Here is a 12,968-nt window from a genome sequence, read left to right on the forward strand (position 1 = left end):
TAAAGATAAAAAATGTCCACTAAGATAAAAATAATAAATTTTGTCCACTTTATGGTTGAAATGACGAAAATGCCCCTCAGCCTAAAATAGGCCATTTCATCTCATCTCCCTCTTTCACGGTTTCACTCACCCTCCCCCCTCTCTCTCTCTCTCTCTCTTTCTTCGAGCTCAGATCGCCGGCGAAGCGCCGCTGCCCCGGCCTCGTCGCCTCCGCCATCTCCTGCTTCACCCCCCGCCGCGACTTTAGCCTCCGCCCGCCACCAATTCCTTCGAACCAGAGGAGGATGAGTGCGGTGGCGCTTCGAGTTCCGCGGGGTTTTCCCCCTTCGCCGCCAGCGATTCGGCGTCCTTGTTGCCGATTTTCAATTTTCCGGTCATCTTCTACGCAGAACTAGGGTTGAGCTTGAAGTGGAGGCACGGCGGTGGCACAATTCAGAGGTGAGGAATTGCTGGCGAAGCCTTTCTCTCTCTGAAATCAAATTCGAATGGGGGAATTGCACAATTCAGAGGTTGAGCATGAAAGACAATTCAGACGTCGACGCCGTGGGAGAGAGGGGCGGCGGCGTCGGAGACGGTGATTGCGAGGGTTTGAAGCGGCGGAGAAGACGTGAGGTTGAGGAGTGGCGGGACGAGGGGGAGGTGGTGCTCGGAGAGGACGAGGCGGCGGTAGCGACGGACGGCGCGGATGAGGTAACGGTGGCGGGGGCTGGAGATGGTGAATTTGGGGGAGAGGCGGATTGCTTGTGGGTGGGGCCACATGATTTGAATGTGAACGGGAAGAAGGAGTTTGAGCAGCAAATGGAGGTGTTGGGCCGCCTACGCCACCCTAATTTGATCGGATTGAAGGCTTACTATTTCGCTAGGGATGAGAAATTGTTGGTTCATGAATTCATGCCTAATGGAAACTTGTTTTGGCTACTTCATGGTAAGAAAATTTCACCTCTTTTGTTTTGGATTAGATGTGTTAGAAACTGCAAATTTCTTGGATTGTGTTGAAAAATGGCTTGTTGTCACATGGGCTCTGAATTCTGATTGATTATGTTTTGCTGTTGTTTCTTGTCTTTCAGTTTGTTCAGTTTGGGCTCTGAATTCTGATTTTATGAGCATCTGGAATAGGTTCCCGTAGGGAAAGGTAATAACTGTGAAACTCTTAGATGGAACTTGGGTTCGGTTCGAGTTGATAGTGAAAGAGGAGGAACATCATTACATAAACAAATTTGTGGCTTGTTGAGTGGCTAGGAGCTTACTTTTCTGATACTAGAAACATGGAAGATCCAAAATTGATTTGGCTTGTGACTTAAGAGTTGAGAGTTAGCATTGTCTTGATGATTTATTCTCCTCTCCCAAGTCATAGTTGCTTGCATTCAATTTTTATTTTTACTTTGAAAAAGAAGAAAAGCTTGTGTGTTACTCTTTCACCGATCCATTAGCAGAAGCAGTGAAGATGAGGACGATGATGAGGCTAACTCTGGCTTTGGCCAACTCTGGAAGCACAAGAGGATTAGTGGGTGGAACTTTAACGAGGAAGGCTTGGAACCTGTTTTCCCAGCTGATGATGCGGCTGCCAAACAAGTTGTAATTCAAGAGGAGGATGAGAGCTATGATGATGCAGGAGGCGGAGGAGGTGGCGGCGGCGGCGGTGGTGCAACGGCAGTCTTGCGGAGAATGCTGGTTTTGAAGGATAGTGTGGATGATCAAAGACAGAGGGTGGGGCAGATTATTGCATTCCTTGGAGGTGGGGAAGTGGTGGAGGCGACGAGGGAGGAACAGCTGATGCAGGAGATTGTGAATCTGAGGATAGAGTTGGAGAATCAGAAGAAGAAGAGGTTTGATTTGGAGATGGATGTGCAGTTCATGAAGATGCAGCTTTCCAATCAATAGAAGCTTGCTCTGCTAATTAAACGTATGACTATTTTGCAATCACTAGTGTATCAATTTTTCATCATTGCTTGAGATTGAGTCTCTTTTGAACTGCAGTGCCCCACCAACCTCTACTTCCCGACATGTGTATATGTATATGTTGAGTCTCTTTTGCAAATTGTGTATGGTTTCAGTTTTTTTTTTTAATGTTTTTAATGCCGTTTCTTGAATTCACAGCTATATTTATGAATTCACAACTTAATGTTATAAATTCACAATTAGATCTATGAATTCACAATCAGTTCGATGAATTCATAACTTATTGTTCTTGAATTCACAACCAAATTTATGAATTCACAACATAATATTCTTGAATTCACGCTCAGATCTATGAATTCACAACTTAATATTCTTGAATTCACAACCAACTCGATGAATTTACAATTTAATATTCTTGAATTCACAACGAGATCTATGAATTCACAACCAAAATAAATTCTAGTTTTAGTTGTGAATCCAAACTTTAAAAACTCAAATTCACAACTATTTGAATTCACAACCAAAATAAATTCTAGTTGTGAATTGAATTCACAACCAACATAAATCTGGTTGTGAATTAAATTTTGGTTGTGCATTCACAACCAAAAAATTCTAGTTGTGAATTAAATTTTGGTTGTGAATTCGACTGGTTGTGAATTAAATTTTGGCTGTGAATTCGACTAGTTGTGAATTCACAAACAAAAAATTCTGGTTGTGAATTCGACTGGTTGTGAATTCTCAATTCACAACCAGTGTGAATTCACAACCAAAAAATTTTGGTTGTGAATTCACACTGGTTGTGAATTGCGGGATTTTTTAAAGGGGTGATGTAAAGTGGACATTTTTTTAATTTTTAATGTGAAGGGTATTTTGGTAACAGTGGACATTTTTTAAGTTTTTTATTTTAGTGGACATTTTTTATCTTTACAATATGAAAGTGGCCATTTTAAAAATCCACTCTAAATAAAATTTAAATATAAATAAATGTTAAAAGTAAAATGAAATAATTCACATAAAAAACTCAATAAAATTCTGAATTTAAAAATAAAAATGTTCAACTCTATATAAAATAAATAAATATTTTTATTATAGAGAATTACACGTTATAATAAATAAAAAAAATATTTTATGCACAAATATAAATATAAAGTTGTAAAATTTTAACAAAGAAAGAGAGAAAATAAAATATTTTAAAGCTTTTACAACTTATTCGTTTTGAAATCATTTTTAACGATTTTTATACCATATCAAACATTTTGTCACTAACTTATATCTAAGATGCATATTAAATATTTCTTCATAAATCAAGTTTGATGATATTTAAAAAATATTTAAATTATATAAAAAATGGAGATGAAAGTAGAAAAAAAATTGATGGAAAAAGAGAGAGAAAATAAAGAAAAAAAAATGGGGGAAAAAACTCCTCTTTTCTATAGACTAGTATGACCATTCATGCGATGCACGACGAACATCGAAATCAACCACACATTTGAAATAAAAATATATAAATATTAGATAAATTATAATTAAATAAAAAATATATTTTAAAAATAAATTAAAGATAAACCTCGTCAATTACAAATTTTAACTTTGTATAATGTGTAATGATAATCATAGTTATTAAATAATTTCAAAATTTTTTGATAATGAAAATTAACATTTACACGACATATTAAATGAATAAATATTCTCATGGGCTAACATAAATAAAAAAAAATTATAAAATTTTAGCGAAGAGAGAGAAAATAAAATATCTTAATATTTTCATAACTTATTCATTTTAAATTCATTTTTGATGATTTTTTTTACCATATTAAAAAACTTGTCACAAAATTAAATTTAAGATGCATATTGAATATTTTTTTTTCATAAATAAAATTTTGTGATGTTTAGAAAATAATTAAAATTATAAAAAAGAAGAGAAAATATTGAAAAATTTGGTGGAAGAAGAGAGAGAAAAAATTGAGGGAAAGAATGGAGGAAAAAACTCCTCTTTTATATAGTAATATAGATTACAAAACGAGAACTATTTGTATCCGCGTTTCAATTACTTTAGTTAAACTGACATGCGTCAATTTGTTGATGATATTCAATATGATTGTTACGTATTAATAAACTCTATATTAATAAAAAAAAATCGTTTATTTATTTATCTATCATCCCCACATTTTATTTTTGAATTATAATTACAAGAGTTATTTAAATATAATCAAATAAGTAACTTGCACACAGGAGGGACCTCTACACCACACAAAGGTGAAAAAATAATCGCACGCATGCTCCACTGCCCACACAAAGGTGGGAACACTACCTACACAAAAGTGAGAAAACTACACCACACGCAGACAAGATTGAATCCAAACCTTTCACAAATGAGTATTTTTTGGTATCTCGATTTTGCCACTTGAGCTAGGCATCATTGACATGATCTCCACATTATTAGCAAATATTCCTCCTATTAACTACACTTTATATAATCTGTAATTATCATCTATCATAAAAAATGAAATTGATGTCAAAATTGGATTAAAATCTATATCAAATTTAGTTAATGTAGTTATATTTCGTAGATAGTTGATTTTAGGCTTTTAGCATCTCAACATTTTGATTCTATAAATATCATCTATATATCATAAAAGATGAATTTGATGTCAAAATTGGATTACATTCTATATCAAATTTACCTTGTAGCTATATATATTATTAATCTAGCTAGTTTAAATATCTTGAATTGAAGTAAAATAAATCTTTTGAATATAAATGAGATATATATATACATATATCTAAAGATCTAAATTTAATCAACCACAACTTTTCCTCATTCATTTTCAAAGAAAAATAAGAGTCCCATTTGCACACAAAAGAGCAGGAAAACTAATCTTAATTAACTCTATTTGTTTGTAACTAACATAACTACCACGATCAAATTTTTTTAAAAAAATTAAAAAAATGTGGACCCTTAATTCACATGCATGTTTGTAATAATGGAACAAGTCAAAAAAACATGAAGCCTATTTTCTCTCCAATTTAGTCGGATTTTCCATGAATGTGTTTTTTATCACAGCATTGATAATCCTCCATTATTTTCAAAAGTGGGATATCCAATCACGTGTCACTTCAATAATAGGATTAAATCTTGACAGCATGAAAAAAGTGTGGCAAATTTGTGCTGACACAAGACACGAATTATCCATATTTATAAGTCAGACAAATAATTCGATTTCCTTTTTGGATTAGATTTTTTTGTTCATTTGAAGGCTTCAATTCAAAGAAGAGAGAAAATGGCATCATTCACAGGAACTCTTGATAAATGCAGGGCTTGCGACAAGACTGTTTATTTCGTTGATTTGTTGTCTGCTGATGGACAAACTTATCATAAATCATGCTTCAAATGCAGCCACTGCAAAGGCACTCTTGTGGTGAGAGAGAGAGGCCATATTTGTGTGTGTATATATATATATAGGGTTTGTGTATAATGTTTAACACAAATATGCATATTTGGAGTTAATGCATATTATACACAATTGAATTCATAAATGCAGTTTTGTGTTCAACATTATGCATAAATAATGGGATTTACAGTGCTTCGAGCTAGGGAATCTATATGATCTTTTTTCAGGGTTGGAATTCAGCAAGAATGCAATTTTTTTCGTGAGAAATTAATAAGATGCTTGTAATGCATGAATATGCATATATAGATTGTATATGCGTATTTGAAGTTGATGCATATTATACACATTTGAATTCATAAATGCAATTTTGTGTTCAACATTATGCATAAATAAGGGGAATTATAGTATTACGACAAGCTAGGGGATCTATATGATCTTTTTTTAGGGTTGAGATTCAACGATAATGTTATTTTTCATGATAAATGAGAATAACAACTAAGATGCTTATAATGCACGAATAGCCGTAATTCAGTTAATTGATGAAAATTTCACCATTCTAAGATTCGAATTCAGGTTTAAATGGTTATCCATGCATTTCATGACGCTTATTCGGAGATTTTATTGACTTATTTATATTAATTCCCATTCTCACGAAATATAACATTATATATGGTGTATTTAATTGTTATGTTATGTTAAATTTTGTAAATGATTTTACACAATTAATTAATCTTGTATGGCAGATGAGCAACTACTCTTCCATGGATGGAGTTCTCTACTGCAAGACTCATTTTGAACAGCTCTTTAAGGAGTCTGGAAATTTTAGCAAGAATTTTCAAACTGGTGATCATTCAAGATCTATATATATTTACTGCATTAATTCCTTTCTTAAAATTCTATTTATATATGGATTTGATCATTTTATTTTGTTGTCTCTAATGAATGTGTACACAGGAAAACATGATCAGAACAAGGATCTGGTAAGTACCTCAAAATGTTTGATTTTGGAATAAAAGATGAATTTCTAATAAATAATTAATCAGAGAAATTATAGTAATATTTGAATTGATGCAGACAAGGGCACCAAGCAAACTCTCTTCTGTGTTCTGTGGGACCCAAGATAAATGCCCTGCATGCGGCAAAACTGTGTATCCACTTGAGAAGGTCCCACCATTTCATTTCCCTATTTCAAATAATTTAATTTATATATATAATTCATTTTCGCGGCATATACTCGAAATGAAAAATATTTTTTTTAATTAATTATATTTTGTGCCCAAGTTATAAGTTTTTTTTTTTTTTTTAAATCCTCTAAATGTGCATAATTGTTATTTTCATTCAAAACCTCCAATTTTTGATATTTTTCAAAAAAATATCTTCAAATTTTACTTTTTAATTAAAAACTCCTTAATTTATACTACATTCATCCCACATAAGTTGATCAATTTCATTTCGACATTAAATTTAGGAAGTTAGTGTCTAGTAGTTAAGTATATTTGGTAATAAAGGGAATAGAGTGAATAAATTGAAAAAGTCATAAAGATCTTTCCTAATTTATTCCATAAATCGATCAACTTAGATGGGACGGCCCAAAAAATAATATTGACGAAGTAATTAGTTAGGTCAGAGAGAATAGTTTCTTCCAAAAAATATTCCATTGTTTAAAATTCAATGACCAAATAATGAGTTATCTAGCCAATTTCTTAGGCACAACGATGTCGTTTTATTGAGTGAGACGTTAAAAGGAAAAAATATTCCACCTACATTTCGTCGCTAAATTTTATATGTACAACAAGATATATTTTTCAGAGAAACACTGAAAGTTAGAGAATTTTGTAATAAAGAAAAAATTTCAAAATATTTTATAAAACTATTAAAATTTGGAGACACATAATATATTGCTAGGGTTTTCTTCTGCTTCATAATTAGATTGTGGAAATGAAGTGCAGGTGGCGATGGAGGGAGAGTCGTTCCACAAATCATGCTTCAAATGCGCCCATGGCGGCTGCGCGCTGACGCACTCTTCCTACGCTGCTCTCGACGGAATCCTCTACTGCAAGCACCACTTCCAGCAGCTTTTCATGGAGAAAGGCAACTACCAGCATGTTATCGAGGCTGCGAGGAAGAGCACCGCCGAGAACGACGCCGACGCCGCTGCCGCCGCCACTGCTGCCGCCGATGCCGCCGCCGCCGCCGCCGAGGAAGGGGAGGCGGCGGGTGAAGAGGATGGGGAGGCCAAGGCGGATCCGGATGAGCCGGAGTCTGAGGCCAAGGCGGAAGACTAGTCCTAGAGAGAGAAACAGAGAGAGAGAGAGAGAGGTGATCTCTCCCTTCTATTAATTAATTTTTGGTTGAGTAATTTATACAGCAAGATTTTGATTTTCCGAGTTGCTTGGCATTGTTTTTCGACATTTTTGGTTTAGGTTTTCAAGTTATAATTATGTTGTTTGTTTTGTTGTAATTCGAATTAACACACATTTTTTGTGTGGGGATTTTTCCAAGTTTTTGCAGGAATGAATATAAATTGTGTATGCCTTATTCATAAGGAATTATAGTACTCTTTGTATAACCTTTTTTCAAAATAATTGAGTGGCAAGTATATATATGTTGTTTGCTGTTGCTGAAGTAGAAATTTATTAAAAGAACAAAACAAAAACCAAAATCCACGAAAGCATAGACGCAAACGAAGGTCGAGCCTTATTAAGGAAAACCCAACGAAAAAACACTACATATCTTTAACTTATATTTATAGCTCTTCTAAAAAAACACTATATATTTATAGCTATTAACACTATACTTAAGGGGTATAGCTTTTTGGTGATAAATGATTTGAACTACATATATTTAAGGGCAATTCTATACATAACTCGCATTTTTTCATTATAATCCATTACTCCATTCTTTCTATTACAAATGTCCTATTTTCCTTAATGAGATGTTCCATTATAAATGTCACATTCCATTTTTAGCAAATAATTAAAAAATTAATTAACTACTACTACTTATTCTATCTCTATATTTACTTTTATAAATTTCAATATATTTTTCTCTTTCTACCAACTCACTTTATTTGCTAATTATATAGTATTTCTTAATCACCGTGCTCAGAAATAATGAGACATTTGTAATGAGGCGGATAGAGTGTTTAAGAAAAAATAATAGTATTTACTATTTCCTCCATCCCACTATAAGTGGCTCAAAACTTTTCGGCACGAGAATTAAGAAAAATGTGTAAATATGTTAAAAGTGGTAGTGTCCATACTTTTTGTAAGAGTTAAACTTTGCCATTTATGAAAATAGGCCACTTACAGTGAGACAATCCAAAATGGAATACATACCACTTATAGTGGATCATTTTACCCCATAACCTTCAAATTTAATTATAACATACAAATAAAAAATGATTGTCAATGGCTTTTGGGATTGGGAAAAATAATTTGGAGGAGCATTCTGATTATTTTCGACTTTTGTTGTAATTTTGCAGGGTTGGATTTAATATAATTTTAAATATTTAATTGATTATATGGTCCGATGAGCCCGACGTTGATAACTTTGTACTACTATTCTGGAAGCCCGAATAATTATATTGGGCCTTTTGTATATAGGCCCACTCCTGCATTTTTTTTTAATTACGAATAAAAATGATACTCCACTGCTAAAAAATCGTTTGAATATTCTCGGAGAATACACACGAATATATATTTATTCACAATATATAGACATATATCTTCATGAATCACAATATATAGACATCAATAATAAGATATCCCCAATATAACAAATATTGGGTGCTATATGGGAAGCTTTTGAATCCTAATATTGATTTATTCACCATATATAGACATAATAGTGATGATTTTGGGGAAGTTTTTGAACATATAAGGAAGTATGTGGTGTTTGATTTTTATCATGTACAAGGGGAAACTAACAAAGCAACTTATGACTTATGACTTATGAGCTAGCAAATTTTACTAAATTTATTTGAGAGGAGATCAGACTTCCTGTCTTGACTTCTTAATATTGTATAATCCAACTTGAATGAATAAACTCATCTTTAGCCTAAAAAAACAAATATTAATGTGTTATACATCAAAATAATTTGCATGGAACAAAAGGATTTTGTTTAACCAAAATTTGTTCAATAGCTAACTAAACCAAGTTTAAAGTATCGGTCTAGATTGTCGCTTCAAGTTATTTAATCTTATGTCTCATTCCAGAATACTTTTATACTTTCACTTCAATCTTCATTTTTAAAAACTATTTGAAAATATATATAACATCTATGAATTAATAACATTCATTGATTCATATCATAAATACCATAAAATCATTTCGTTTTATTGCAATAATTAATTTAGTCTCAGAGCAATAGGCAATTTATATACAAATTAATTTCTCTCTTCTCGTGGCTGAGAGTGATGGTAGATACAAAGGACGAAGCCGAGTTAATTGGTGACATATGTGAGGTTGTGAATACTGCGCGTAAAAATATGCTCGTTAATGTATTTCATATGTATAAATTGCATGCAGAAATATACGTTAATTTGTTATTGTACTCTTTTATATGTATAAATCGACAAATAAGGTCGTTCATGGTCTTGCTCAATTTCTTACAATGCATAGTTCTCGATCATTTATTCGAACCGTTGTTTCCTTCTTAGTTTAAAGATAATGCAAAAGAATAATTTACAAAAAAAAAACCCCTAAAAAATAAACAAAAACAAATGAGCAAGAATCAAGTGAATTATTCCACATTGTTACATGTTCGTGCAGTCTTAATTAACTATTAAGGTTGAAAAATGCATTAAAAGTGAATTAAATAATATACGAGTGTAGGTTAGGTGAAGAACCATCTCGTGTGCATGTTAGTTGCAACCCTAACAGCAAAAAACGGCCATTGTTTTCGGTTGTTGTTTTTTCTTCTCTATTTTTCATTGGTTAGACTATTAATCTCTCTTTCCCTCTCTATCCATGAATCATTTGTATTGAAATAAAAAAGGGTAAATATCACTTTAAACCCCAAATTATTTTCGCACTATCAATTATATCATGAACTATTGAATTTTTTTTTAAAACTTGAACTATCAATTTTGTATCAATTGTACCCTTTATCCATTTTTCATTCTTTTAATTTTTAATGAGTAATGCATAGAATCACGTCGTTTTATATAATATAGGTCAAGATTCTAAATACATTGTGGTATTCGGTGAGCCACGACAAATTTTTGAAGCTAAAAAAATGAACGAATGGTACAATTGATACAAAATTGATAGTTCAAAGTTTAAAAAATTATTTTCGATAGTTCAAGATATAATTGATAGTGCGAAAATAGTTTAAGGTTTAAAGTGATATTTACCCAATAAAAAACATTGAATTTATTTTTAGTTGAATTAAGACCATAAGCAAATCAAGTCACTTACAAGTTATTCATATATTCAATCTCGTTTAGTGAAATTTAGGTTGCATTTATTTTGGTTGCATAATTTTTATTGAAAAATTAATGATGGAAAACATAAAAAAAATGTTGAAAAATATTCTCACCCCATACCCAAAGATAATATTTTTCAACATTTGAGAGAAAATGAGCTGGTCGAAAAAAATATTTCACTCTGTTCAAAAAAAATTATCATAGTAAACATATAAAAATAGTGAAAAATTGACGAAAATATATATTTTCTGTTATTCTCCATCCAAATAAATGGAGCTTAATAAATAAAGTAAGCTTGCTGAGTTGGATAATATGAGGCTCATGAGCTCGCGAACCAACTTGTTCATTGATTTAGCTTGAAAAATGTATACTATAATTAGTAGTAGACTTATACGAATTCTCTAATTAACTATATTTAATATAAAAAAATAATTAATATTTCGAATATAAATATAAATTTAAAAAGCTCAATTAAACTTACGCATAAAAACAAATATTTGAGCATCGATTCAATAACAAATAAATTAAATTTAAACATAATAATATTCGAACGCCCGTTGTTTGAATTGGTCAAATGCTTTAGCTTGTAACTTCCAAATAAGTAAATGATTTTTTATTTTCGAAAAAGAAAAAATGGAACAATTCTGGCTGCATGGAATATACTTTCTATTTTCTAACAACACGTATTTGGAATTTTGGATTTACTGGAGAATCCACTCTGTTCACACAATCTCACTTTCATACAAATTGACAACAATATTTTTCGCATGTTCTAAGATATTTTCACTCTTATACGGAAAATAGACTTTAGAATTATTCCTCTCTCAAGCCCGAACGTTTTAAAATTTGGCTAAAATTTATCAAGCTAAACCCTAAATCCAACAAATAATTATAAAAAAAAATGTCACTTTTTTTTAAGATAACAATCACTTTTCTCCATTCTCAAAAAAAAAAAAAAAAATCACTTTTCTCCATGTTAGTATTTTATTTAATTAACATATGATATATTGCATTCTTCTCGCCTAAATAATCCAATTTAGTCTTTTTCTCCCGTGTCATGTTGATTGTTCAATCGAAACTCCTCTCGTCTCATATTTCACATGTCGCGTTAATTTTTTATTTGGGCATTCTATTTTAATAGAATACTAGTTTCTAGCCCGTCGAATTTCGACGGAAATTAATTATTATATATAAATTTTATTATTTTCTTCAATATAAAAAAGTGAATAAAAGATAAAATTTTTACCAAATAAAAAAAATCTCAAGATAAGTGGGGCGTCCAAAATGGAAACAGTCTCAAGATAGGTGGGACGGAGAGAGTAATAATTTTAAATATAAATTTGATAATTATACAATCTACAGATTATGAACTTCGTTTATATACTCATATTCGTTTTAAACTTAATTAAAAATAATTTTACTACTCATTCTCATTCTAAATTCATAATAATAATATCCGCTAATTACCCGAATATGTTTAAATTTATTAAATATCCAAATAATCAAATATAAATTGTTATGATAATTAATTATCTATCTTAACAAAAACTCATAACATTTCAAAATAAACATTAACAATAAATAATAAAAGATTAATAAATACATAATTATTTAGAATCACAATTAGTGAAGTCTTTCGCAAAAAATAAATTTGGATTCCTGAACATCTATATGTGTGTCTTAACAATAAAGAGTATGAATAATAAAAACTATACAATTGACAATCAATATATGTCTGTTTCTAGACATTACAAAGTATACATTTATAATAAATATCATAAATTATAAAAGATTAAAAATTAATTTATAATAAATGTAGAAATTATACATTATACGAAATCTTTTTAGAATTTATATACCAGTCATGTCGCAAACCCAATTAAAAAAAATTTACTACCAGTTTTTGTCAAAACACTTATAGTAATATCCGTTAATTATTCTCAAACTCGTTTAAGTTTATAAATATCTAAAAAGTCAAATATAATTGTTACAATAATTTATTATATGTCTTATTGAAAACCAAAAGATTACAAAGTAAATATTAATAATGCCTAGTATAAATAATAAAAGTGTCTGATACCTTTCTCTACAATTAATAACCCTACAATTCAAAAGTGGTCGGTACATTTCTCTACTAAACACACTATTAACTAAATATTTCTTTAAACTTGTATCATTCAATTTCATAAATTAGGAAATTATACAATTTAAGAAGTATGTTTAGAATTTATCGACTCGTACTAATCTC

At 31.0% G+C, this 12,968-nt stretch overlaps 2 protein-coding genes across 5 annotated transcripts; both read left to right on the top strand.

Annotated features, from left to right (window-relative positions):
• The first annotated feature begins 109 nt into the window (after positions 1-109).
• On the top strand, positions 110-2,090 carry LOC130999135 (salt tolerance receptor-like cytoplasmic kinase 1). Of its 4 annotated transcripts, XM_057924635.1 has the most exons (3): positions 111-925; positions 1,068-1,132; positions 1,434-2,090. In XM_057924635.1, exons 1-2 carry the CDS (start codon positions 517-519, stop codon positions 1,124-1,126), a joined length of 468 nt encoding a protein of 155 aa, XP_057780618.1. In that variant the 5' UTR covers positions 111-516; the 3' UTR covers positions 1,127-1,132; positions 1,434-2,090. The 4 variants fall into 4 exon arrangements, with proteins under 4 accessions (XP_057780615.1, XP_057780616.1, XP_057780618.1 ...); XM_057924632.1 differs by lacking the exon at positions 1,068-1,132 and having other exon boundaries at positions 110-925; positions 1,431-2,090; XM_057924633.1 differs by lacking the exon at positions 1,068-1,132 and having other exon boundaries at positions 110-925.
• A 2,932-nt stretch (positions 2,091-5,022) lies between these two features.
• On the top strand, positions 5,023-7,836 carry LOC130999136 (LIM domain-containing protein PLIM2b-like). The gene is made up of 5 exons (XM_057924636.1): positions 5,023-5,318; positions 6,035-6,134; positions 6,246-6,271; positions 6,366-6,455; positions 7,241-7,836. The coding sequence occupies exons 1-5, from the start codon at positions 5,181-5,183 to the stop codon at positions 7,574-7,576; spliced, it is 690 nt and encodes a 229-aa protein (XP_057780619.1). The 5' UTR covers positions 5,023-5,180; the 3' UTR covers positions 7,577-7,836.
• Positions 7,837-12,968: the final 5,132 nt, after the last annotated feature.

This window comes from Salvia miltiorrhiza, chromosome 8 (genome assembly GCF_028751815.1).
Source record: "Salvia miltiorrhiza cultivar Shanhuang (shh) chromosome 8, IMPLAD_Smil_shh, whole genome shotgun sequence".
Classification (NCBI taxonomy): domain Eukaryota; kingdom Viridiplantae; phylum Streptophyta; class Magnoliopsida; order Lamiales; family Lamiaceae; genus Salvia; species Salvia miltiorrhiza.

Bases quoted from the DNA above. Each gene is read 5' to 3' on its own strand.
- LOC130999135 (XM_057924632.1), top strand. From the start codon at position 517: ATGAAAGACAATTCAGACGTCGACGCCGTGGGAGAGAGGGGCGGCGGC. The intron at 926-1,430 runs GTAAGAAAATTT...CCGATCCATTAG, and splicing joins CTTGTTTTGGCTACTTCATG to CAGAAGCAGTGAAGATGAGG.
- LOC130999136 (XM_057924636.1), top strand. From the start codon at position 5,181: ATGGCATCATTCACAGGAACTCTTGATAAATGCAGGGCTTGCGACAAG. The intron at 6,135-6,245 runs GTGATCATTCAA...ATGTGTACACAG, and splicing joins TAGCAAGAATTTTCAAACTG to GAAAACATGATCAGAACAAG. The intron at 6,456-7,240 runs GTCCCACCATTT...AATGAAGTGCAG, and splicing joins CTGTGTATCCACTTGAGAAG to GTGGCGATGGAGGGAGAGTC.